Below are 27,806 nucleotides of genomic sequence, written 5' to 3'. Positions count from 1 at the left end.
ATACCTGACTCACCCATATCCTTGGCCAGCTGCTCTCTGGTGTCAGTGTACATTTAAACAGGGTGTAGTTAAGCAAAGCTCAGAAAGAGGATAGATCCCTTGCTCAGATAGAGCCCTGGAGGTACTCGGTGGGGGGAGGGAATAGAGTTCTGCCAGTGGGAAAGGAACGTGGAGGAGCTCTGCACGCCCAAGTTGTGGTGCTCCTTTACCATGGCTTCTTCCTCTGTCATTAGGCATTAAACCGAAGGAGCTGGAAAAATTACTGCTGACTCCACCCAGCCCAACAGTTACCTTTTCGCCAAAATGCCATCGGGCCATCACCGCCAGGTCTACATGTCACCTCCAAATTATCTTCATGCGACCGTCCTGCTAATTGTGGTTTGCTTGTGGCTGTTTGCACTGTTGTCCCGTAAGCTGTTGGTGCTATCGTGTTGACTGTTCCGGTACTGGCCCGTGTTTTATGCTTGGCACTGAACCACAATCAGTTCTGGTACGTTTCGCATTCTGGTAGTAAAGTAATTCTGATTCTGACTAAGTGAAAGTTTCTGTGGCCACAACTTGAATAAAGAGCTAGGAATTTCCTCTTGGTTTATTCTCTCAGTCAGTGTCTCTGAGGAATCCTGCTTCACTGGTTGGCATATTTCCCACTTGACAAGGGTGACTGCGGTATAAAACAGTTTGCTGCATTCCAGGGCATTGTGAAAAGTGCTATGCAAATGTACATCTTTATGAGGGGAGGGATTTTTAACTCTGGCCCTGCTGCCTGGACCCTGATCTGCTGTTAAGGGCATATCTTCCTCTTGAGCAATCCCATGAGGTTGAGAATAACTTGCTTTGATTCCACCTCTGTGTGTCCTGAAATGGCTGCTGGGGTCAATCTTGTACCCACAGGCCCTTGATGCAGGTGAGGTAGCGGGTGCTTTATAGAGTGGCCGAGCTCTTTGGGAGCAGTGTGCCCTTACTGTTATAGTGAGCTCCATATCACCTCCCTGGCTGCTTCAACTTCATCCTGAGCTCTCACGGCCTCATGTATTGGTGACCATGGTATCTCAAGTATCTCTGCAAGGAAACTTGAGGCAAGGCTGGAGTAACGAAGCCGCCTTGTCTGACCAGAGCCTGCATCGTTACCAGGTGTAGAATGGAGGTAAATATCTGAGTAGGTACACTTAAAGTCCCTCTCACTTGTCAGTGTCAAAGCCTTTTGAGAGTTTGGTAAAGACCACGTATGCTACACTTTTCTCAATGGTGTCCATTATATTTCTGTACTGAAACCTGAAGGAGCTGACCAGTCATTGGAAAGAGCCAGAAGGCTGGAATCTTGCAGTGAAATTCCTTAAGCAAGCAGAAGGGGACCCTCTGTAGTTTCCATGGTCTGATTTGTCTTGTTCAGAGATGCCCACGACTGCAGTCTCCCCTGAGGCCCTTGGCTGGTCGAAGTGCCAGAGGTCACTTCCTGCCAACTTTACAAACTTCCCTCAGGAGGCCACTCGCTTCAGAGCCCTTTGAATTTTCAGTTTTTAATATTTTAAATTGAGCTATTAATTGGGCTCTCAGTTAGTGAGTGATTTCTTTTATCTGGTTTTGGGAGGAAATTAAGGCATTTATGTTGAACGGAGAGAGAAAGTGAGCTTTAATTTTGGGAAAGAAAGGCAATTTCAGTCCGAGTATTCAGACAACTCTGAGCAGCGCTGTCTATTTTGTGATGGAAAACTGACCCTAGACTTGTGATCCTTTTCTCATATTCTACAACTTTGGAACAGAACTGTACAGCACAGTACAGGCCCTTCAGCCCATTGTGTTGCACTGACCTTTAACCCACTTTACAATCAATCTAACTCTTCACCCTTTATTTTTCTTTCATCTATGTGCCTATCTAAGAGTCTCTTAAATGCCCCTAAAGTATCTGTATCTGCCTCTAACACCACCTCCAGAAATGTGTTCCTGACACTTACTGTATCACTCCCTATCCAAAAAAAAATCTGACGTCTTCCCTTAAACTTTCCTCCACCACCTTAAACTGATGTCCTCTGCTGCTAACTGTTGCCATCCTAGGGCGAAATGGTACTGGCTGTCCACTCTGTCTATGCCTCATATCTTCTTTGTACACCTCCATCAAGTCTCCTTTCATCATCCTTTGCTCCAAACAGAAACTCAGCCTTTCCTCCTTAGACATTCTCAAACCCAAGCAGCATCCTGGTAAGTTTCCTCTGCACCTTCTCTAAAGCTTCCTCATCGTTTCTATAATGACGTGACCAGAGCTGAGCATGGCACTTTCACTAAAGTAAGAGTGCTGAAGGAGGCCATGCAGTCCATCGTGCTTGTACTAGCTCGCACTTGATTCCCACCAATCTCATTTCTCTACTACTTTCTTTGTAACCAAATCTTTTGCGTGTGTCCGTCAATTCGCTCTGACTCCCCTACAGTCAACCTACATGGGGAGTACTTCACGACAGCTCATTAAGCTGCCAGCCAGCACACCTTGGAATTGGTGGGTGAAGGGCGGGGAGGGAGAGGGAGAGTGTGTGTGTGTGTGTGTGTGTGTGTGTGTGTGTGTGTGTGTGTGTGTGTGTGTGTGTGTGTGTGTGTGTGTGTGTGTGTGTGTGTGTGTGTGTGTGTGTGTGTGTGTGTGTGTGTGATGACCTCAAGCCATTTTGCCGTCGTCTTGTCCCAGAAAGGGAGAGAGGCTTGACTGAGAATTGCCTCAAATCTACTTCCTTCGCAGGCTTACCTGCAATCTGTTCCTCAAAATGAGCTCTACATGAATTCTTTAAAACAAAAGGAGGAAAATAGAGGTTTCAAGCAAAGATGTAAACAGTGCAAAGGAGGCTTTCTTAACTAACTCTCTGCTCCTGGCAGGAAGTTTGGTTAAACAAAATAAGAAATGTCACTGTGACGATTGCCAAGCCCTCCATAATGGAAATGAATGGGAAAAGTCACAGGGAAGCTTACAGCTTGTAAACACCTAGTTAGCCCACCAGTGTTCTTTAGGGAAGGCAATCTGTCTTTGCCTTTTCTGGGCCAATATATGCTTTAAGACCCACAACAAAGTGATCAACTCTTAACTGCCCTTGAGGTCTTTGACCAATCCCCTCGGGTTCTTTAAAAGCTTGCTTTCGTGGGTTAAGTAGGTCAACAGTACTAACACGTTTGGGTGGCGATTGAATGCTGGCTGCAGCCAGCTCTGTGACTCCTGTAGCCATGGAGATGACCAAACTGGGGGTCTAGAATGGAGAGTCATGTGAGCAGAGATACGGTGAGGAGATAGCTGACACATTTTTTCTCAAACCTCAAAACAAAGTTCAAAGTAAAACTTGTTAACAGAGTACATACATGTCACCACATACAACTCTAAGATTCTTTTCCTGCGGGCATACTCAGCCAATCCATAGAATAGTAACAGTAAACAGGATCAATGAAAGAGTAAGAGCACAGAAGACAACAAACTGTGCAAATGCAAATATAAATAAACAGCGATAAATAACGAGCATGAAATAACAAGATAAAGAGACCTTGAAGTGAGATAATTGGTTACAGGAACCGCTCAGTAGTTAAGTGTAGTTATCTCCTTTTGTTCAAGAGCCTGATGGTTGCGGGGTAGTAACTGTTCTTGAACCTGGTGGTGGTCTGGGTGATGAGCATCTTTGATGATGGATGCTGCTTTCCTGTTAGTGTTTCATGTAGATGCGCTCAATGGTTGGGAGGGCTTTACCCGTGATGTACTGGGCCGAATCCACTACTCTTTGTAGTATTTTCCCTTCAAAGGCATTGGTGTTCCCATACCAGGCCATAATGCAGCCAGTCAGCACACTTTCCACCACACATCTATAGAAGTTTGCCAAGGTTTTTGATGCCTTGCCGAATCTCCTCAGACTCCTGAGGAATTTGAGGTTCTGTTGAATTTTCTTTGCAATTACATTTATATGATGGGTCCAGAACAGGTTCTCTGAGCTAGTGGCACCCAGGAATTTAAAGTTACTGACCCTCTCCACCTCCGAGTACTGGCTCATGGACCTCGAGTCCGAGCAACTGTTGGGAACTGAGAGCACCGAAGGAAGTGTAAGATCGCCAGTGACCAGACCGCTGTGGTTTGGGATGGAAGAGCAGGTGCACAGCTCTCCGAAGGATGGGGGTTACCTGCAGGAGGAAGATCCACTGAGGAACTGCACATTTAGTTTCAGATTATTGGGCTGGAATAGAGAAATGAGAATGCCTGCTCTGAGATTCCATCGGCGTGTAATGAGTAAACAAGGACTTCCTGAGAAATATCTGTGTCTCCGCAGCAGTTTCCCACCGGCCTCCTGTGCACCAGGATCCCATCTGAGAATGTGTATTGATTTTCTCCCTGCCCAGTGTCCAGTCCCTTAATAACGCTACCCATCCTTAAATTTGGAAATAATTGACTTTTCTTGCATCACTCTTCTGCATTCACCCGCCACTGAGTGACCCAAGATGCAGAATGATCCCTTTTGGATGGGTTTTCCTCCCCCAAGAGTGAGCTCAGCTGTCTTTCCGTCACTTTGTACGTGGTAGGCAGGTCTCGTACTTCCACTTCTCGGGCTTGCACGCGATCCACACTTGGTCATCGTGAGAGGATGTGGTGGGGTAACTGCCCTCTAGTCGCCCAGGAGCACACGTAAACCTTCCTTCCCCCTGACCTCCTTAATTCACTGGATTATAGGATTTTCTGCTTCTCTGAGGCTCTTATTGTTGATGTCCTTTCTGGGTGAATGTAAGCAGTCAGTCAGCAAGGCCTGTGTGTGTGTGCTGGAGGTGACAGAATCAGACTGAACTTAGATACGCGCTATGGTGAGAGACTGTCGACAATCCCGTAGAAAAATGTGAATTCAAAAAGCAGATGGAAGGCTGAGGTCCTAAACTAGGGTAGGTGGTAGATTTGAGTTCTTGACAGGCTGGTGGAACTGTACTGCTAGAAATGGAAGTCGATTTCTGTAGAACTTTGCACATGCACCAAGTGCATTGAAACTAAACTACATTTTAAAGGTTCTCTCTCCTGCAGCATAGGTAATATTGTGCACAATGCTCCCCATAATCGGAATGATATCGACAGACAATCTGTTCTTGATGTGCCAAGTTATAAAAATAAGCAAAGAAACTTCAGCAAGAACTCATCTGCTTTTCCCCCCCCCACTTCCCAAATAGGGCAGTGGGGTCTTTTAAATCCACCTGAAAGAAGAGTCGAGGATTAGATTTAATATCTCATTCAAAGGATAATATCTCCAGTTCGCTCAGAGAGTCAGCTTGGATTAGCTCTATGTCGGAGCAATCTTTATCAAAGTACTGCAATGCACCAAAACAAGGAGATAGCTATCGTAGAGATAATGGAGGTTGATCAGATTACTTCTTGGGGTGGAAAAGTTTAAACAGTCTAGGCCTATCATCTCAAATTTGGAAGAATCGGAATCAGGTTTATTATCACTGACGTGTGGTAAAATATGTAGTTTTGTGGCAGCAGTACAGTGCAATACATAAAAACTACAGCAAGTATATCAAAAATGTAGCAGGAAAAAAGCAAAATAGCGAGGTAGTGTTCATGGCCCATTCAAGAATCTGATGGTGGAGGGGAAGAAACTGCTCCTAAAACATTGAGTGTGGGTCTTTAGGTTCCTGTACCTCCTCCTTAATGGGTATTGATCTTGTTGAAACTTGCAGATTTTTATGGAGTTCCAAGATGAAGGATCCACACAAAGGATCTCGACCAGAAATGTCCATTTCCCTCCATACATGCTGCTAGTCCCGTTGAGTTCCTCCAGCACTTTGTGTGTTGCTACTCATCGAGCTTCGCAGGGTAGGTGCAGTGATGCAGATTTCTCCTTGCTGGAGTGTCTAGAGTTGGTTTCAAAGAGGTCAGCCATTCAAGAATGGAGATGAGAAGGAATTTCCTCTCCCAAATGATAGTAAGTCTATGAAATTCTCTACCCAGGAGGGTTGTGGAGGCTCAGATGCAGAGTGTATTTAAGGCATATATTTTCTGATGCCAGTGAGGCTGGTACAGGGAAGTAAAAATGACTTTCTATCTGCTGTGGTCTTACTGAATGGTGAGCAGGCACAAGCAACAGGTCCGTTCGTTTCTTCTTTCCACTCGCCATAGGGTTGCGGTCACATCAGGCAGACACTGTACAAGCTGGAGAATTTTGAGGAAGTCATAAAAAAAGCAAAAGATTCTGCTTCCCTTAACCAGTTTGCAAAATAAAAAGAAAACATTTTCAATCAGACTGAAAGTGACCATTTTTTCCCTGAAGAAACAATGCACACAGAGTGACTCTCGCCATAAGCATCAACAACTATATTCATGTTGTTCGGGCTCTGGATGGACGTTGCATTGGGCTGACTAGGATTTGTCGGGTTTTGTGGTTCATATTAATGTGCCTTTGCTTTGCCTGATACAGGGGGAGAAAAACAATGGTTTTGACGTCCTTTACCATAACATGAAACATGGACAGGTCTCGGTCAAGGAGCTGGCTGACTTTGTAAGGGAAAGGTGAGTTTGTCCTAGTCACCCAGCCACTTCACTGTTCCTTTTATTGGGGTGCTTGCAGAGGTAGTCTTGAAGTATGGAGGGTAAGTGAATGGGCCCCAGGGGGAGTTCTTTCTTATGGACCTTGGGGCTTAGGAGGATGTACATGGAGTTTTAGGATTGTTCCTTTAGTAGTTGCAGGCAGTAATATCACAGGCACAGCAAGTGAGGAAGCCAAATGGTCTGTTGGTTTTCAGGGGTTTAGAGTGTAACAATAAAAAGAATTCCTGCTTCACTGTCCCAGGCTTTGATGAAATCCCACATGGTGCACTGCAAGCAGTCTTGGTCCGTGCACCTGAGGAAGGATGCACGTGCTTTGGAGGCGCAGTGTAGATTCACTGACTGCTGGGATCAGGGAGAAAAGAAGTTGAGCTGAATTGGCACACAACACTGGAATTTAGAAAAATAAGGAGTAATTTTGTTAAGGCATGCATGATTAGCAAAGAGATTAATGGGTCAATTGTCGAGAGGCTGTGTCCTCAGGCAAAAGTCTAGAAATAGGAACACTACCTTTTTGGCAAGGGGGGACATTTGGCATTTGGGACGGAGATGAAGAGACTTTCTTCAATTAGAGTATTGTGAATCCCTGGAGTTTTCTCTGAGAGCATTGTATGCTGAGTTATTAAGAATTCAAGGCTATGACAACTGTTTTCTTTATTCTGCGTGCTGAAGCAACTTGGTGGCCAGAGGAAGAGGTCTGCAGGGATTGACAAGCAAGTGGGGGTGACCCTCAGGGTCAGTCATGACACTGAAAGGTGGTACAGGCTCAAGATGTCAAATGGTCTCATCCTGTGCGCTTAAAGTGCCTGTTCCTTGAGCTGCTCGTTGTGCGAAGCACGGGCTGATCGAGCAGTGAGTCATTGTAGCTTGGGACGTCGAGTTTGTTGTAAAGTGCCTATATCCCTGTTTGGAATTTTTCATCTGGAGTTTCAAATGTAAGGTGTACAACAAGTTAAACTTTCTGCTTTTTTGAATTAAATAAGTTATTGGTATTTACCAGTGGCTCTTGTCCTGCAGAGCACTGATTGAGGAATCCTACTCCAAGTCCATGGCCAAATTGTCTAAGATGGTGAGCACTAACAGCATGCTGGGGTAAGTTCTGCTTCTTCTTCCACTGCGCAGGAGCAGGCAAGGTTCTGACCAGACTTTTTGGTGTGCAGCCATTTGCACCAATTTCCTGTATGTTCAGGCTCTCTCTTATGGGTTCTAATCATGACGCCTCATCAGAAGTTCTCTATTTGAGATGCCTGTGGGCTGACTGGGAACCAGGAGACGGAAGAGTTTAGTGTCATTAGTCTGCCCGGTATCCCATGACTCCAGTGTGTTGAGGGCTGGGTCAGGGTGTGGCCAGATCTGGTCACCATGCGGTCCCATGTCAGGATCAGCGTGTGGTCAGTGCATGCTGAATCCCAGGTGGGAAGGTGTAACCATGGCTTTGTGGTGCTTCCCAGCCAGAGAACATGGACTGTGACTGTGTCCATCCAGCTGCCGTTGAGACAGTAATACTGCGGATTTTTCCAGGACTTTTGCTCCGATGTGGGAGGTGTTTCGGATTTCAGTCGACAAGTTAGCACTGTGCCACCTGGAGCTGGTGAGGAAACTCCACGATTTGATTAAAGAGATGAACCGATTCAACGAGGAGCAGGTCAAAGTGCACAGGAAGGTAGGCCAGAGCATTGGCTTTCTTCCCATCACTGTCATCCCCAATTTCTCTCTTTCACCCCACTCTCTTGACCCTTCCACATTCACCTGCCGTCGCCGATGGGCTGAACTCTGCCCTTGTTCCTCAATCACACTTTGTCACTTGTGCACAAGAACAGCCCAGCCCCTGTCGCCACACTGCCCTCAGGTCTGAACAAAGGAGACATGCTATTTTAATACAGAAATTGACTAGTTGTGTGTAAATATTGATCCAATAGAACCTTCATGCACTTCTGAATTCTGTCATTTGCATATTTAAGTACCAATCACAATACACATTCCAGGAGTTAATAGCCAATTAAATCCACATGCTAAAGGCCAATAATACTTGAGAACTGATAAAATAACAGGTCAAGAGTAGGAGTTGCCCGTGAATCCTTCATTTGCATCTTTATCTTGGTATGCTCAGTGACCTTGGTTCCCATGCTTGAGGGGAAAGACTGTACAAGAGTTTTGAAGGCTTTTAAGGACCATGTTTGGCCTGAGTGTCTGCACTTTGTCTGCACACTGTCTCTGTCAGCTGATCATGTTGACCAGTTCCCCAACTGAGCCTTAACACAGAGTCCGCGCTCTGTTCGGTTTAACTCTTGCTTTGCTCCACACACCATCCCAAACAAACTCTCCTGAATTCTCTCATTTATACTTCACATTCCCTTACCACGCAAAAGGCCATTTGGCCATCTAGTCTGTACTGGCTCACAAAAAACATTTCCCCCTTTACTTACTCCCTTGTGAACTATTCCCTCTCGCACGTCCATCAAATTGGGTACCACCACTCACCTGGAGCGATTGTACAATGACTGATTTAATCAACCAGATGCTCTTCTTTGCACTGTGGAAGAAAGGTGCAGCACCGGGGGTGAACAAACAAAATCCCACAGAGACGGCGCCGGCTGTCGGGATCAAAGCTGGCGCATTGGTGCAGTGAGGAAGCAGAGCTATCACTTGTGCCCTTGAATCGTCCTTTCCATTTGCTTTCGGGTTGGGTGTGAGGATTTGATTTTTGTGACCAGCTCTTTATTTTACGAGCATCCCGATCATCAATATTAGACACTGGCATTTTGAGTGTTATGAAAAGATTAGATATATTGTGAGCCATGTCCCTCTTTTCTCCCAGACAAAGGAGGAGGTGTCGGGCACACTGGAAGCAGTCCAGAACGTTCAGTCCAGTGTCCAGCTCCTACAGAAATGCAAGGACAATTATCACAGCAAGTGGCTGGAATGGGACCGGCTGAAAAAGGACAAAGCGTCTCAGAAGGAAATTGATAAGGTGACTGATGCTGAGGCCCAGAATTTCTCAGTTTTGCTTTTAATGGGAAAGGAGGGTAGGCAGGAGCAGGGTGTTGAATGGGTTAATTACCAATTAACATTATGGATCTGTGTCTGGGTTAGAATTGTTTGTATGGCTCATGTCACATGGCAATATTGGCTTGACAGATTGACTGATTGTGAGGACGTCACAGAGTTAATCCTGGGTCTGAGGAGATGCCTTGAGCTGTACAGTATTGAGAGTTTTATAAACCACGTTCTGTATATAAACAGTGGCAACATGGCTCATTTTTAAGTCAACATCAGCCGATCAGTCAATATATCCACTTAAAGATCTAAAGATCAGGGCGAGAGGACATCTGCACTGTACAATCAGCTGATTCCTTTGTCACCAAGGGCATGGCTTCTCCAGATCTGCCCTAATTGCAGCCTCCTCTCCCTCCTCGCACCCCCACCCCGATCCAGTCTCTCCATGTCGTGGTAAGAATGTGGATTGTAAGAAATCGGATCATTCTGCTCTGCCGTGCAAAATAGTTGATGAGCTGCGCAAACCCCATATCCGTTAATCTGTATAATATTCGCAAAATCTATCGATCTGTTTCAAATTAGATAAGTAACCGAGCCTCCCAGGGTAGAAGTTCCCAAAGATTCACCCCCCCCCCCCCCCCCCCCCACCAAGTGAAGTTGTTTACTTAGTTGGAGACACAGTGCAAACAGGCCCTGCTGGCCCGACAAGGCACGCTGTCCAGCAGCCCACCAGACTAACCCTGGCCTAATCACTGGACAATTTACAGTGAACAGTTAGCCTATTAACCGGTACGCCTTCAGACTCTGGGAGAAAATCAGAGCACCCAGAAGAAACCCACACACACACACAGGAAGGAACGTACAAGCTTGCTTACAGAGGATGCCAGAATTGAACTCCGAACTCTGCTCCCAGCTTTAATAGCATTGTGTTAACCACTATGCTGCCTCGGTGCCCAGTCTGAAGTGGCCTAGTCTGAGAACCCTGATGTTTGACTCCTCGGCTGGGGGTGTTGGGGAAGGGTCCTTCCCTTGTCTGTTCCTCTGAGCCTTCTATCGATTTTGTACATTTCAATGACGTCACTTCACATTCTTCTAAGCTAGTAAGAATAGAGGCCTACTTGATCTCTGACACACATGGCAGACCTTTCATCCCTGGATTAAGCTTAGTGGCCCTCCATTGTGTTCCCTCCTCAGTACACATATCCTCTTGCCCTTTTGTAAGGATTACAAACTGTGCACGATACACCAGGTGTAGACTCACCAAAGTATTCTGTACCTATAGTAATCATAGAATTGAGCAGTTGGAAATGGCCCTCCTGGTCCATGCTGATACCTGTCTCCACTTACCTCATTTGCCTGTAGTGAGATACCAATATACATCTTCTCAAATAGTCTCAGTATAAAGCCCATGTAGCAGTTGTCTTTATTTAGCGATACAGTGCGGAGTAGGCCCTTCCAGACTTTCAAACCACGCTGCCTCATCGAACCCTGACAAACCCGATCAACCCTAATCTAATCACGGGACAGTTTACAGTCACCAATTAACCTCACCGGCTCGTCTTTGGACTGAGGGAGGAAACCGGAGGACCCAGGGAAGACCCATGCATTCTACAGGGAGGACTTACAGCAATTCCTTACAGACAGCTCTGGAATTGAACTCTGAAGTTTGAACACCCCAAGCTGTAACAATGTCACGCTAACCGATGCTATTACAGTCATCTTTTGCTAAATTCCAAAATGCTCCCAAACTTAAGGCTTACTGCTTCTTCTGTTAACTGTATAAGACTTTTTCTTAAATTTAAGACTACCTTTAACTTCTTTTGAGACCTGGGTCCGCATATTCAGTATTCCACTAGTCACAGCCTGTCAACCTGAGGCTACATTGCTGCTTTTCTCCCTTAATTGTTAAACCTGCTCGTAGTCCACATTAATATACTATATTACTCAAAATTTATTCTGCTTTCACCTTGTTCATCAGCCTCAGAGAAATAAAATACACCATACTCGCTGAATTCCCGCTTACCCACTCTGCTCAGTACATTCACTAAGAACTCCAATAGTTAAACAAAGACTTTTTCCCTTTCCTAAACCCATAGTGACTTTGTCCCACCTATAAATTTTCTAAATGTCTTGATCTCAAATCCTTTATAGATTCCAGAATTTTCACAATTGCCGATCATAGGTCCCATTTTCTCCCTTTCCTCTTTCTTTTAGTAAAGCCAACGTTGCTACTTCCTAAATCAATGGTAATTTAGAGGGTCATAACCAGAGATTCGCTGTCTCTAAAGCCGCTTCTTTCAGAGCTCTGAGATGTAGATCATTGCAGAGTTAATAGGCACTTTAACTCTTTTTTGACAGCTATTTTTATTTCCTCTTTGTTCCTTTATTCTTGGTTGTTTTTAAATTTCTTCAGTAAAGATGGACATGAAGTATTATTTAATTCCTTTGCCATTTCCTGATTCCTTGTGATAAATGCGCCTGTCCATCTTTTAAGCAGCCACATTTGCTCACGCTAGCCTTTGCTTTTTATATACAGTATCCATAGATTATATTCTTTTTTTCCGCTTCTCATTAATTTACTTTAACATTCCCTTTCCTTTGTCAAATTTTTCAGTCATCTTTCGCTAAATTCTAAAATGTTCAAAAAATCCAGGCTTCTTCTGTCAAGTGTATGAAGCTTTTTCTTAAATTTAAAACCATCTTTAATTTCTTTTGTGACCCTGGGCCATTTTACCTACTACTTGAATGCTTTAAGGGTGTGCACAGTACATATGACGGAACTTGACTCCTTCCCACAGGCAGAACTCAAATCCAAGAAAGCTGCCAAGTCCTACAAGGCCAGCATTGAGAAATATCACTGTGCGAGATCTGACTATCAGCAGAAGATGGCGGAGGCTGCCCAGGTTTGAGCTTACGTGGTACTGGAACTGCCTGATAGATTTGCCTTTGAGCCTGTGAGGGAGGAAGCGGGTGTGAAGACTAGATTTCGGGTGGAGAGAAAATGAACAGTAACTTGCATTTCCACTGTGCCTTTGGTCTCAGGATGTCCTGAATACCCAAAGGTTGATGAGCAACTTCAGAAACACAGGCAAATTCCCATTGTCCCTGGGGCACTGCTAATGCTGGACTGTCAGATTTTTCAGAACACTTGATGTTTTACATTGCCAGACACACTTCCACTTTTTATTTATTAACATGTTACAGAGTAACAAAATGTGTTTTCCACTGAACCCACGGGTTTAAATCAAGCAGGAACTATCAGGCATTCCGGACCCCAACCCAAGCTGTAAACTTACCTGTGTTCCTGAAACCTGGTGTTCTGGACCCCGATCTCATCCCCAGCTGTACGCCCAGTCCCAGCACACTCTGGACAAGCAGCCCTGGCCACATACCCGATTTATTCCCTTGACCCTGGCTCATATCCAGGAATGTCAACACTTATCAGATGCCGGATGTTTGGAGTTTTACTATAAGTTCACTCTTGTAAATAGGAAATGGAATGGCCAGATGGTGCACTGAGCCTCTCACGAACAGTGATAATGCCCAGATAATCTGCTTTTATGATGTTGGCCAGGCACAGGAGGTCTCCCTTGCTTCTCTTTGGAGTAGTGGCCAAGAGAGCGTTGACGATTGGTTAGGGAAGCAATAAAACCTCTGACTAATTCCTCATTCTCTTTATCTGCTGTCCCCCCTCAGTGCAGCATTGCGAGTACCAGTCTTGGCTTCTTCCATCGTCAAGAACGGGATTTGATCCCAGAATGTCTGACTCTGAGAAGAGAGTGCTTCTCACTGAACCTCATTTGGCACTAGAGCAGAATTTGGAGGTGTTTCTGTAAACTGTGGAGTCTCCATCATCTGTTTTCCTTCTTGATGAAAGAGTTTGTGCATCTCAGACTATCGCACATAGCATCCTTGAATTAATGAGAGTCTGTAACACAATTCCTGCGTCGGTGCCTGGCTGAGTTCAGGCACAGAGAACGTTCACTAAATAATAGGTCTGTGAGTGAGGAGGAAGATCTGTTTGTACTAGCAATGCACAGTACGAGGACTTGCACTGTTCTAGGGTTCTGCCCCCAGCAATGGATTCACATTATGTAACCAAACGAGACTGGATTGAAAATGAAAAATATCCAGAAGAGCAGTGCCATGGCATTTCTCAGAGGAATTTAGCTGCTCACACAGAGGCCCATAATATTGTATGTGCGAAATTTAGAAACTGCTCGGGGAGGACGTGAAGTGAAATAGGCGCAGATTTCAGGGGGAGTATTCCGTGAATGTGCACCCTGCTGGTTACCATGCAAAGATTTGGATATCAAAGGGTTAATAGAACATAGAACAATACAGCACAGTACAGGCCATTCAGCCCACAATGTTGTGCCGACCCTTAAACCCTGCCTCCCATATAACCCTCCATCTTAATAGAACATAGTTAATGGGGGCAGACTCTCACTGGGGTTGGGTCTGACACTTGGGAAACTTGTCAATTATTTTATCCCTGATGTTTCAAACTGCTAATTTGGCAGAAGTTCCAGCGAATTGAGGAAAATCACCTGAGACACATGAAGGTGCTGATCAAATCCTACTCCAACTCCATTGAAGACACACATGTGCAACTCGGTCAGGTGAGCAGAGAGTTCTTTCATTCACTCTGACCTTTGAAAGTATGAAAAATGATAAAGGAACTGAAAGAGTTAAGTCATGAGGAGATGTTACCTAGACCAATTTAGTAATTCCCTGAATGCAAATAATTTAAGGGTGATAGAGTTATAAAGTCAAAGAAAAGTACAGAATAGAAACAGGCCCTTCAGCCCATCTAATCCATGCTGAATCATTTAAACTACCTGCTCCTATTGACCTGCACCGAAACCATAGCCCTCCATACCCCTCCCATCCATGTACGTATCCAAACTTTTCTTAAATGTTAAAATCAAACTTGCATGCAGCACTTATGCTGGCAGCTCGTTCCACACTCTCACAACCTTCTGAGTGAAGAAGTTTCCCCTCATGTTCCCCTTAAACATTTTACCTTTCACCCTCAACCCATGACCTCTGGTTATAGTCCCACCCAACGTCAGAGCAAAAAGCTTGCTTGCATTTCCCTATCTCTACCCTTCATCATTTCATTTAGTTGGATCAAATAAAAAAAATCAATAGGATGGACAAAGGGACAGTTTCCATCACTATATTTATTTGTAGAGGTTGTGGTTAATTCTGTCACCACCACTATCTATTGCACATCCATTCAGTAGGAGAAGCCTGGATCCTTAATTAGCTAGACCATGCAGAGGTGATGTTGGGAAGCACTTTTTCACACAAAGGATGGTGGAAATGTTAAAACTCATCCCAAAGTTGATGCTAAAACTGGAGCTCAAATGAAAAATTTTAAATATTTATCCTGCTGTCAATTTGTAAGGGACTTGTTTGAAGATGAGGTGTAGATCGTCCCTGATCTAATTGGATGATGGAATAAGCCTTGAGGGTTGAATGGTTTCCAGTTCCTCATTTTCAATTACACGGCCAATAGCTGCTATGCTCCTGATGCACTCAAGTTTATATTATATATCATTTAAATGCGAGTTGGTGAATAAAATACAACATAGGAGGAGGAAAGTTGATTGTAATATTTAATGAAGAGAAGTGGGAGGAATCTTTGCCGTTTGGAGGAATAGCCCTTAAGCCAGATAAAAGCTAAAAGCAAGCGGCCTTCACACCCAATTTGATGCAGAGATGGGGATCAATCAAAATATTTGTGAGGAAGCTTGAGTAGGAGGGTTGAGAGAAGAGCCTCGACTATTGAGAATCTTGTGTTGATCCATTGACAGGGCTCGCTCTACTTGACCTGGGTTTTTCAAATAGGTTTTGTGAGTTGGTTTTACTGGGTTTGCTGCCCTGGTGTCCTTCTCTGCCTTCGTGTGTCACTGATTGTATCTGTGGAGAGTTAATATGAATCCCATCATAGGTTGAGCTCGGTATGTTGTTGTGGGTGTCCAGGATTCCAGTTTCATGTTGGGTGCCAAGTGTCCAGAGGGTGACCAAGGTAAAGCTCTGATGGTTGACTATCCTGCTGTATCACATTGTAAGAATATGCTTTTGGCCAGGGTTCCCCATCATTTGACATCCTGCTCCAAGCATTGAAGAGGAAAGTGTTAAATTTGGGTATGGAGCCAACCAACAACTGGAGGGCATTCAGAGTCTGTTACATGGTTAGGGTTTTATTTTTCTCTCATTTTCAGGGTGTGGACTTCGCTGGCAAGTTCAGTGATAATTGCCCACCCGTATTTCCCCTTGTGCAAGTGTTAAATGTCGTTTCCGGTACATAAGCAGAATGCAATAGTTGCTACTCTGGATCCGATGCGGCGCACAAGAAAAGGTTTTGCTGTCTTATCGAACTGCTGCAGTCCTCATGCCTATTGAGTTGATAATTCCAGGACATGGACCTGAAAGAGTGCCAGTGTTTCCAAACAGAGATGGTGCTTGAGTCAGAGGGGGGTGTGGAACTGTTGACGTTCCTGCCCGCTGCATTGTCCTTCTGGTGGAAGAGGTCACAGCTCTGGCGGAGCCACTGGAGAAACTTTGGAAAGCCGCTGAGGTGCATGCTGTTCACTCTCCCGCCTCTACTTCCTTGTTCAGGTCCATGAAGAGTTCAAACAGAACGCAGAGAATATCGGAGTGCAGGACCTGATCCAGAAATATTCCCTGACCAAAGGCACTGGCAAGGAGAAGCCAGGTAATGAGTGCTTGGTCCTCAGCCTGGGGCGGTGAGTGTTTTGTGTGGGGGGTCACTACCCAAAGGAAGCTGACGATGTTGTATTGATTGTGGTGGAGAGGAGATGGCTAGTGGGCTGTTTCCTCTGGGCAGGAGGTAGAGGGATTGTTGTGAAGGGTAGAAATGCTACTTTTTAGTGTGGTTCTGTTGCAGCGAGAGTTGCTCTTCAGTCTAAGATCTACCTCTGCTCCCTGTTCCAGGGCCCGTTGAGTTTGAGGAGTGTAACCCAGAAGTGGTGCTGGAAGGTGAGTTGCCTCTCATTGTGTTGCTATTCCTTGGTGCACAAAACCACCAGCACATTAGCACCAGGAAGTAAGCAACCTATTGGTCAGCAGTAGGTAATGTGAGGTCAGCTCAAAGAGATTGCCACGTGCGATCTCCCTTCCACGATCCGTACCCATCCTGATAGTACCCACTCTCCCTGCTCTGAGAATAACGTTTCACGGCACAATTATAGTCGAGGTTCACCCACCCCCACGCTTCACCCTTCTGTTTTTTTTTTCTCCCCCTCTCATGTTTCTGGTGGCCCTCTTTCTCACAGACATGCACTCCACGAGGTAACACCCATGCAGTGGCCTGGTGTAGGAATTCTGCTTACCCCTTCCTCCTGCTCCCTATTCCCAGGTTTGAAAGGTTGTTTGTTTAAAAACTGTCCCACCGCCCAACTGGAATCAGCTGGACGGGGCATCCTAAAGACTGTCCCAGTCTGGGGACCAAATTTACTGGTGAGATCACTTGACCAAAGCGTGAGTTAGCTGCGGTGGTTAGTACCCTGTCCTCCAGAGCACATAGTGAAGGGGTTTGTTCACTTCAGTTACTGGTTACAGAGAATATTGCCTTTTCTTTTCCTCTCTCGACACAGCGTCAAAGAAAACCAAAAGGAAATCATTTGTGATCCCAGGCCTCAGCAAGAGGGAGAAGGACGCGGACTCCACGTGAGTGGTTCTTTGGTCCCCATTCTAGCCGCCTCCCAAAAACACTTCAGCGTGTGGCAAGGTGATGCAGCCAGTTCCAACCCTTTCCACGTCCACCTGAGATTCTCTTTGTCTTGTACCTGTCCCCATATTCCATCTGCCCCCACGTTTTACCCCGAGCTCAATGCATTTCCCCTGCCTTGTGCTCAGTTTCCTCCCGAGCCCAAACAAAAATGTCTTCAAAGCATCGGCACCCGCAGCTTCTCGGGAAGAAGAGCCCCAGCTCTTTGAAATGCTTTGAGTGCCGTGCTTTTAACTTTGAGGTAATTTCCCCCCCTCTTCCTACCTCCACCCCCTCACTCCCACCACCTCTCCTTGTTCCAGACTTGCCCAATGGAGAGAGAAAGCACAGTCCCTCTTTAAAGCCCATGGCGATCCATCGGGTCCAGATCAGAGGCTGTGTGTTAGCCAAGGCTGCAATTAGGCAAGGGGGAGATGAGCGGCTGAGATGTGGAAACAGTTGGGGTGGGCTGAGTGGTTGCAGTTGGGGAGACTGGAGAGGAGGGGAAGATTTGTGCAACAATTGTATAATGATTTGGGTGGCAATGATTTTTCCTGACACCATTATGGCCAAGAGTAATTGTTTTAAATAGTCTGTACTAGTTAATATGCACTCGAGTTACAGTTGGCTATGTTGAGAAGGGGTTTTAAGCTGTTTTATCTGCTGTTAGCTAGGGTCAGCGTTGATCCCTCTTTCACCTGTTAAAGGTTTAGTCTCCAGGCTGAGTTAATGTCCCTCCTGAAGGTCCAGCATTGGTGTTTAATTTCCACCACCAAAAGAACATTTCCTCTGTCAACTGGTACAAACTTTTAGTCCAAAATAAGACAACTAAGAGGAGGGGAATAAAAACATGCTTTTCTCTCTGATGATTCTATAAATACATTTCAAACCCCACATTGGCTGCATCTATAAAATGCATCAGTTACTCACCAAAGCTGCTCTGACAGCACCTCCCAAACCAGTACCCTCCAGCACCAACACAAGGAGTGTAACAGGTACTTAGGTACTTGATGGTGGGGGTGGGTACCACCACCTGCAGCTTCCCTCCAAGTTATGCACCATCTTGATTTGGAATTTTATCACTAGCCCTTCATTGTCAATGAGTCTAAATCCCAGAATCCTCTCTGCAAAATCACCATGGGAACCCAAAGCTCAAAGTAAAATTTATTATCAGGGTACATACATGGTACTCCATACAACATCTTTTTCCTGTGGGCATACTCAGCAAACCTATAGAACAGTAACTATAGAACAACAAACTGTGCAAATGCAAATATTAATAAATGGCAATAAATAACAAGAGCATGGAAAAAAATAAGAGAAAGAGTCCTTAAAGTGAGACCATCAGACCATCAATTGTGGGAACACCAGAAATAGAATGAGAGTAGTTATCGCACTTTATACCTGGTGGTGCGAGTCCTGAGGCTCCTGTACCCTCTACCTCATGGCAGCAGCAAAGAAAGAGCATGGACCGGTGGTGAGGATCTTTGAGGATGGATAATGCTTTTCTACAGCAATATTTCATGTAGATGTGCTCAACGGTTGGGAGGGCTTTTTGTAGGATTTTCTGCTCAAAGGCATTGGTGTTCCCATACTAGGCTGTAATGCAGCCAGTCAGCACACTTTCCACCGCACATCTATAGACGTTTGCCAGGGTTTCTGGTGACATGCTGACCCTCCATGGATTCCTGGGGAAGTAGAGGCACTGCGGTGCTTCCTTTACAATTACATTTCACCAGAAGGTCTGCAGTTGTTCAAGGTTGTCTCTCACAACTTTTATCAAGGGCATTTACAATGGGTAATAAATGCTGGCCTGCCTGATGCTCCCTAGAAAGCGAATAAATAAAATTAGATCTGACCAGACCTGCATTTCCTTTGTCAATAGTCTCATCGTGTAAAATTGTGCTGCTTTTGGTAGCTGGGCTGACATCTGTCGATGCCTGAGTAAAATAAGTATATTCACAATCAACACACATGTATGAAGGGTCTTGGCCTAAAATGTCAAATGTCAATTAATTTCCATAGATGCTGCCAGACCTGCTGAGTTCCTCCAGTATTTAGTGGTGTTTTGCTCTGGATTTCTATCATCTGCAGATTCTCCTGTGTTTATATTAAAAATCATTCTTTCAGCATTTTAAAGTCAGTCTCCAATTTGGCCTTCTACCCAGAATGCCTCTGGGCTCTTAATGGCTGTAACTTTTTACCCAGCATGCAACAAATACTCTTTACGGAATGCTTGTGCAATGGGAGGGGGGAATAGTGGGGTTGACTGATCTGTCACTCTGCCAGTGTTGATTTCCATCAGTAACCCTGGTCTTTCCTCCTGTTGCAGGGGCTCTCCCGACGCTGACTCTATTGTGAGTAGACACTCTCTGTTAACCCACTCTCTGCTGGTGATTTTTGTTCAGTTTCTTCTGCGATTTTGGTTGTAAAATAAAAACTGTATTGCAATTGGCTCATTATATTAACCTTTGGGCTAGCGATGTCCATCCTGGCTTAACACTCACTGAGTGGTGGATTGAGTGTATCAGCTGCACGCACTGTGCCCCATGCTTCATCTGTCGTGGTTTCTCGTGCCCCACAAACGACCAGGAGACGCAGAAGATTCTTCAAGAAGTATTAAACTTTAATTTGCAAATCAAAGCTGAGACAGTCATTGAGCTAGTCGCTGATTGCCCACCGGTCCTTGTACATAGCATTTTTTATAGCAATCTCCTGGTTTAGTTGCATTAGCATATCCAATCGCAGTTGCGGTCTACAGTTGCGTATCACAACTACATCCGCCACTATTGTTTCTACCCATTGACTTAATCATGTTCTAATCTACATCTCTTAGCTACCTCTCATTAACACCCCATTATCTTCTACATTCTTAAGATTTCATTCTCCTACTAAATTGGATACATGCATAGCAAATAGCAAACTCAAAGCTGACTACATAGTTTTGGTTACACAGCAAACAATGCAACTTTTATACTCCAATACATCCCCCCTTTGAGACCCATAGGGTCTCACACAGAGAAAGACTAAGAGTCCGCGCACAAAAGCCCCAATAAACTCAAGCACTTATTCCCAAATCTCAGGTTAAACTATAACTTTCTGCGCCAAGACCACAAAGTATTCTCTCCCTGTTACACCCTGGGCCGGGGAGCCAAAAACCTGTCCCTTTGTACCTGAGACAGGGAAAAAAACTCAGAAGCCCTTACATTCTACTCCCACACTGCCGTTTTGCTCTTGTTCATCCTGCAGGTGTTGTAGGCTGTAACGATACATTTTTGGTGTTTCTTTCTCCACTAAGCTTGCTTCAGTAATTGCCACGAGCATCGGAAATTGTTTGGTTGCAGACACACACAGCACAAGCGCGCAGCTCAACAATACAATACTGACAGTTATTGCCATTTTAGTCAGCCATGCTCCCCATCCTCCGAGTCTACTTTCTAACCAGTCAAATAACTGATGTCCGAACCCTGCATTCTGTGCGCATACCTCGCACTGTGACAAGACAAAGTCCACTGAAGCCTGTAAATAAGGTGACCAAAAACCATCCTTCATTTTCTTTATCACTTCCCCCCTTGCACAATGGTCAATCCCATGCACTTCTGAAATCAGAACCGTCTTCCATGCTCCACAAGCCTTCCGGGTTCTGCTTGGCCCCCTTTTTGTCTCCACATTGTCTGTTCTGCCAAAGTTGCCTTACCTTGTATTTCAATTAGGTCCTCTACCACAGGTTCTGGAGCTAGGCTTACTTGGGGGGCAATGACAGCTGATGTACATCCAGACGTTTTTATGGCTGCCTCGTCCGCAGATTGATTTCCCTTTGTTATTACATCATTTCCCTTTTTATGTGCCTGGCATTTTACTATAGCCAATGCTTTAGGTTTCATTATGGTTTTTATTAAGTCTAGAATTTGCTGACAATATTGTATGGGATCTCCACTGCTTTTTTTAAAACCTCTCTGTTTCCACACTGCCCCGAACAAATGGCATACTCCATGAGCATATGCCGAATCAGTATAGATATCTACTTTCTCACCTTCCATCATTTCACACGCAGCTGTCAGGGCTTTGATTTCCACTAGTTGGGCGGAACACGGTTGAGGACAGGACTCCATCCTAATAATCTTATAGCTCGACTGATCCTGCTGCACCACTGAGAACCCTGCATGATTTCCATCATAATCCCTATAACAAGAGCCATCTACGAACAGAACCTTTTTATCTATCTCCTCTAGTGGTTCTGACCGTAAATCTGCTCTCAATTTGGCAAATGCCATCGTCTTCCCTACACAATCATGGGGTTCTCCTTCATAGCCCAAAGGGACAAAATCGGCTATATTACTGGTAGTGCATCTCTGTATAGTTATGTCTGGAAATGTCAATAGCATCTGATACGCTGCTATCCTGGCTGGCGTCAGCACAAATTTCCCTCTTTCCAGCAATTCTGTTACTTTGTGGTGTGTGTACAGAGTCACAGGATAGCCCAGGGTTACAGATGATGCCTTTTCATATGCATAGTACAGTGCCGCCAATCCCTGATAACAGGGTGGATACCCCTGAGCCACCTCATCTAGTCTTGTACTGTAGTATGCTATCGGCTGCCTGTGCCTGTCTCTTGTGTTAGAACCGCTGTGACATAACCCTCCTGTCGGTTGGATACATACAAATGAAAAACCTTCTCATAGTCAGGCAAAGCTAATGCTGGTGCTGACTGCAATTCCTGCTTAATAGTATTGAAAGCTATCTCCGCCTCTCCATTCCATTGTAAGCCGTTCTTCAAATTTGTATGTCCTGCTTCTTTCATTATCTTTCTCAAAGGTGCCACAATCTCAGCATATTCTCCTATCCAATCTGAGCTGTACCCTGCCATTCCCAAAAACGTCATCATCTGCCCTACAGTCTGGGGTTTTGGGGCCTTAGTTATTGCCTCAATCTGATCTGGTGCTATCGCCTTCACTCCCTTGGATATTACCCTGCCTAAATATTCCACTTGCTGCGTGCAAAATTGCAGTTTCTTTTTGGATACTTTATGTCCTCCGTGCGTCAGCTTCTCTAACAGAGTTATAGTGTCCTGCTCACACTGTTCCTCGCTGTGGGAGCAAATCAACAGGTCATCCACATACTGTAACAATGTACTTTCCAATGGTATGCCCTCTAGGTCTGCCTTCAACACCTGATTAAAAACATGTGGTGAATGTTTAAACCCTTGTGGCATTCTGGTATAGGTATACTGAGCACCTCTGTAAGTAAATGCAAACAGATTCTGACACTGGTCGGCCAGAGGAATGCTGAAGAAAGCTGAACACAAATCAATCACTGAAAAGTAACTTGCTTCTGGTGGAACATTAGTCAAAAGCGTGTGTGGGTTGGGGACTACCGCTGGGCAGTCCTCTACCACATCATTTACCGCTCGCAAATCATGCACCAATCTCCACTTAGATTTATCTGCTTTTAAGACCGGTAGCAAAGGGGTATTGCATGGACTGTTTGTTCTTTTAAGCACTCCTATTTCAAGCAACCCCTGCACTGTTGATGCTATTCTCTCTTCTGCTTCTGGTCTTAGAGGGTATTGTGGTCTCCTGGGTGGAATTGCTCCCCTTTTCAGCCTTATTTCCACCGGACTCGCTGTTTTTATTTTCCCTACGTCCGTGTCATGCTGTGACCACAGAATAGACGGCAACTCATCTAACCTTTTATCTTTCTGCTGGCCTCTTTCCTTTCCCAGCAATGGCATGTGTGGTTGGGGAGTTATTTCGACCTCTCTCACTGTCCCTACCATATCTACACTTACCATTATTTTAATGCAATTGTTATCTTCTGATATCCACACCTCTGGCGTGATTTTCCTCCACACTGTTACGGTTTCAGCGCTCTTAACTAAGCGTCCTAAGTCTTTAGACTGATATCCCTTGTTTACCAACAACGTTACGTGGGGCACAGCCTCCGGTATCCTGTACCATTTTGCTAAAAAGGTGTTCCACTTAACTTGTAAAACTGCCCCTTGCTTTCCAATTATCACAGCCTCCCCTTCCAGGTGCTGTTGGGTACATGCCTCCAGGTGCCATCTCTCCTCTAACTCCCTGTTCTGAGTCTCGTCAAAAATCACTGTACAATGTAGCTCAGATTTGGGCATTACAGCCCTGGGTAATAACCTGCACGCCCTTTTTCCATTTTTCCCAGGTTTCCTGAATCTGGTCTGCGATGTCTCCTATCCAAAAGACATTAGCCTTGTCTTCTCGCACTATCAATTGAGCCCCTGCTCTTTCCACACTCAGCCCATTTCTGGTGCATTCTAATTTTAATTCCAGTTTCAATAAGGCATCTCTGCCTAACAAATTAATCGGAGTTCCGATACTAGCTAGTTTAGATACTAGCACCGGCAAAACAATTCCTTTATTTCCCATTCTCAACTGCACTGGAGCCATGCACTGTGTCAACTGTGTTTTCCCCGAGAACCCTACCGTCTTAATAAACTTTCCTGACATGGGAAGGTGAAGGGCATACTGTGGCTGTACACAAGTGTACGTGGCTCCAGTATCTATCATAATTGGTGTCAGTTGCCCTTCTAACATAACCTGAACAATGGGTTCCTCATCTGCCTCCTTTGTTATCATTGGGTAATGTCCCTTCCCACTCGAGTTCTCGGGGCACCCCTAATACCTCGCATAGGGGTTCACAGGTCCGCTTGGGCCGGTGGGGGCTGGTTCTTGGCTAAACTTTAGTTACAGGCCATGGTGTAAACGGACAATCTCTTCTCATGTGACCTGGCTGATTACATCCCCAGCACAATCTCTCTACCTCTCTTTCCCCCTGTTTCCTCACTGGTCCCCTCTGCCCATAGCTCCTCTGTCCCCCTCCTTGGGACTTCCAGTCCTGTCTGGGCTGTTTGAATTTAGTCTGTTCCTGATAGGGCATTTGTGGGAATGCTTCTCCAAAGACGTTGATTATTGGCATGGGGTTTTCCGGCCCTTGTCTTACAGTATGATCGGTTCCTCCATATAGCGGTGCTTCATCCAGTTCGATGGCTGTACTCGGACCAGTGGTTGCTGGCAGCATCTTTTTGCTTTTCTCTTTTTCCTTCTTTTTGAGTTCTTCGAGCTGCATTTGTATTAACTTTCTTTGCACCTCTTCTTGCTGCTCAGCCAACCTTCGTTTATCTTTCTGGTTCTTCTCAACCACATGGACTACGTGGTCTCTAAATTCTTGTGGGGTCATTGACGTCAGCCCAACCACTTCCTCCAGTTTGGATTTTACTTGCGGAGGCATTGCATCCAAAATGCTATGTCGGAACAGTGTGGTGATAAATAAGCTATTTTCCACCTCTGGCTCAGTCTCCAGTCTCCACCTTTTCAACTGGTTTTCTACATAGGCTGCTGGGTTTTCAGTGTCTCCCAGTGGATCCCCCTTTAAGGCTTTGGGGTCCACTTTGGGTGGATAAAGCCTCCTGAGGGCCTGCCATACCCTCTGCCTCACTCTGTCAAACCCGTCTCCATCAGTTCTTGGGTCGTTCGAGTTTACTATGCCAGCCATTTCCATTAGTTAAACTTGGAGGTTCCCATCAACCTTATCAATAGTGCCTTCAAATCTCCCATAGCCAATAATCGTCCCGCCGTTTCTTCTTCAAAGGCTCTAATCCATTTCCCTGCTCCTTCATGTAGATTGGACAGAGTGTTTTTCAGCCCTTCTAGGTCCTGGGATCCCCAAGGGATATACTGCACTTGTCCTGATCCTTTAACAATGGCATCATTCTTCCTCCTTCTTCCCACCTGCCCTGGCTCTCCTCCTCACCTGACTCCCCATCTGTCTCAGGGTATGCCTTTACTGCCTCCCACACAAATTTCTCCGGGGTCCTCTTCTTCCCTCGGTCTCCCTGTGGAGTCTTTCCTTTCTGTCTTGATTCAATACTTGGTTGGCCCCTGGAGTATTGCCTCTGGCAATCCCCTCTCAGTAACTTATCTAGCTCTCTCTCTACTTCCACAAGTCGCTCCCCTACCGCCTCCTTCTCCTCTTCTAGGCTTCTGCCTCCTACCCCTTCCCCACAAATTCTCGCATCCTCTCTCTCTCCACTTAGCTCTTGCTCCTCCAATGAGCCACCTTCTCTTTCTTCCTGTCCGTGTCTGTACACCTGTGGCAGGGACTCCTCATGATCCTTACTCGTGCTTGATTCCCTTCTCTCTTGTGTTTCTCCAAGACTCTCATCTCCTATCTTTTTTCCACCTCTTCTTGAATGCCTCATCCCTTCCTGCCCTGATGAGCCACTTTCTTTTCTAGTCTGTTTATTTCTATGGTATAACCGATACTCCTCATACTCCTTTTCCTCTCTCAAGTATTTCATCCGTTCAATCTCTTCTTTCATTTCTCTCTTTGCCTGTTCCACCTTTATCCTTTCTGCCTGTATCTCCTTCCATATCGCTGCTTTTTCCTTCTCGTATTGTCTTTTTTCCTCCTCATTATCCCAAACTTGTACTTCTCCCTGCATGTTTACTGTTCCCGTCAGCAGGGGGCACTGCTTAGGGTTCCTTCCTCATTATAGGGAGGCGGCCTTTCTGTTTCTTTCGCATCCGGGTACGGAGCCGAAGCCAGCTTCTCACTGTACCTTCCTCTCTCTCTAACAGGCTGTTTCTCCAGCACCTTAAGTGTCTTCCTCGCTTGTAATCCATATTCTACCTGTCCTCCTCAGCCTTTCTGGAGTTTTAGCACTTCCATTTCTCGTTCTCTTTTTTGCCCTCTTAGATTTATCTTTTGGTTTGTAATTTTTAATTAGATAGATAGATAGATAGATACTTTATTCATCCCGATGGGGAAATTCAACTTTTTTTCCAATGTCCCATACACTTGTTGTAGCAAAACTAATTACATACAATACTTAACTCAGTAAAAAATATGATATGCATCTAAATCACTATCTCAAAAAGCATTAATAATAGCTTTTAAAAAGTTCTTAAGTCCTGGCGGTAGAATTGTAAAGCCTAATGGCATTGGGGAGTATTGACCTCTTCATCCTGTCTGAGGAGCATTGCATCGATAGTAACCTGTCGCTGAAACTGCTTCTCTGTCTCTGGATGGTGCTATGTAGAGGATGTTCAGAGTTATCCATAATTGACCGTAGCCTACTCAGCGCCCTTCGCTCAGCTACCGATGTTAAACTCTCCAGTACTTTGCCCACGACAGAGCCCGCCTTCCTTACCAGCTTATTAAGACGTGAGGCGTCCCTCTTCTTAATGCTTCCTCCCCAACACGCCACCACAAAGAAGAGGGCGCTCTCCACAACTGACCTATAGAACATCTTCAGCATCTCACTACAGACATTGAATGACGCCAACCTTCTTAGGAAGTACAGTCGACTCTGTGCCTTCCTGCACAAGGCATCTGTGTTGGCAGTCCAGTCTAGCTTCTCGTCTAACTGTACTCCCAGATACTTGTAGGTCTTAACCTGCTCCACACATTCTCCATTAATGATCACTGGCTCCATATGAGGCCTAGATCTCCTAAAGTCCACCACCATCTCCTTGGTCTTGGTGATATTGAGACGCAGGTAGTTTGAGTTGCACCATATCACAAAGTCCTGTATCAGTTTCCTATACTCCTCCTCCTGTCCATTCCTGACACACCCCACTATGGCCGTGTCATCAGCGAACTTCTGCACATGGCAGGACTCCGAGTTATATTGGAAGTCTGATGTGTACAGGGTGAACAGGACCGGAGAGAGTACGGTTCCCTGCGGCGCCCCTGTGCTGCTGACCACCGTGTCAGACCTACAGTCTCCCAACCGCACATACTGAGGTCTATCTGTCAAGTAGTCCACTATCCAATCCACCATGTGAGAGTCTACTCCCATCTCCATTAGTTTGTGCCTTAAGATCTTGGGCTGGATGGTGTTAAAGGCACTAGAGAAGTCAAGGAATGTAATCCTCACAGCACAACTGACCCCCTCTAGGTGAGAGAGTGATTTGTGCAGCAAATACGTGATAGCATCCTCCACTCCCACCTTCTCCTTATACGCAAACTGAAGAGGATCCTGGGCGTGCCTGGTTTGTGGCCTCAGATTCTGTATTATCAGCCGCTCCATGGTCTTCATCACGTGCGACGTCAAGGCAACAGGTCTGAAGTCATTCAACTCCTTTGGTTGTGGTTTCTTCGGTACCGGGACAATACAGGATGTTTTCCACTGTCTGGGTACTCTTCTCTGCTCCAGGCTCATGTTGAAGATGCGCTGTAATGGTTCTCCCAGCTCAGTCGCACAGGCCCTCAGTAATCGTGGGGAAACTCCATCCGGTCCAGCCGCCTTGCTGGTATAGATCTTCCTCAGTTGACCTTCCACCTGAGTTTAGTTAATTAGTGCCTCCATTTCTTCGCACAAGCTTACATCAAACGTTCCTTCTCTTGGCCATTTTGTGACCAGGTTTTTGGTTCTCTTTTCCCATTTTTCTGAAGTTTTTGTGATCTCATATTTATTTACCGGGAATTTTTTGCTCAGAATCTCTACTGCCGTTCCTTTACCTGTCATGTTGTTCTCTCTTTTTAAGGTATTTCAGA

The 27,806-nt window shown here is 45.4% G+C and overlaps 1 protein-coding gene across 2 annotated transcripts in view; it reads left to right on the top strand.

Annotated features, from left to right (window-relative positions):
- LOC140739883 (F-BAR domain only protein 2-like) overlaps window positions 1–27,806 on the top strand; it is an 83,096-nt gene that overhangs the window by 33,571 nt on the left and 21,719 nt on the right. Inside the window, exons 2-11 of one of the 2 annotated variants that reach the window (XM_073068512.1) lie at window positions 6,408–6,499; window positions 7,553–7,627; window positions 8,057–8,198; window positions 9,354–9,506; window positions 12,331–12,435; window positions 14,056–14,154; window positions 16,163–16,259; window positions 16,499–16,543; window positions 17,161–17,233; window positions 19,606–19,630. In XM_073068512.1, coding sequence (XP_072924613.1) covers window positions 6,408–6,499; window positions 7,553–7,627; window positions 8,057–8,198; window positions 9,354–9,506; window positions 12,331–12,435; window positions 14,056–14,154; window positions 16,163–16,259; window positions 16,499–16,543; window positions 17,161–17,233; window positions 19,606–19,630 — 906 coding nt within the window. The remainder of the gene's footprint in view (window positions 1–6,407; window positions 6,500–7,552; window positions 7,628–8,056; window positions 8,199–9,353; window positions 9,507–12,330; window positions 12,436–14,055; window positions 14,155–16,162; window positions 16,260–16,498; window positions 16,544–17,160; window positions 17,234–19,605; window positions 19,631–27,806) is intronic. The other variant, XM_073068513.1, reaches the window with a different exon arrangement.

The sequence above is a fragment of the Hemitrygon akajei genome, chromosome 16 (genome assembly GCF_048418815.1).
Source record: "Hemitrygon akajei chromosome 16, sHemAka1.3, whole genome shotgun sequence".
In the NCBI taxonomy this organism is placed as follows: Eukaryota; Metazoa; Chordata; class Chondrichthyes; order Myliobatiformes; family Dasyatidae; genus Hemitrygon; species Hemitrygon akajei.
Note: the sequence above shows the minus strand (reverse complement) of the source record. Positions and strands in the feature narration are given on the sequence as shown.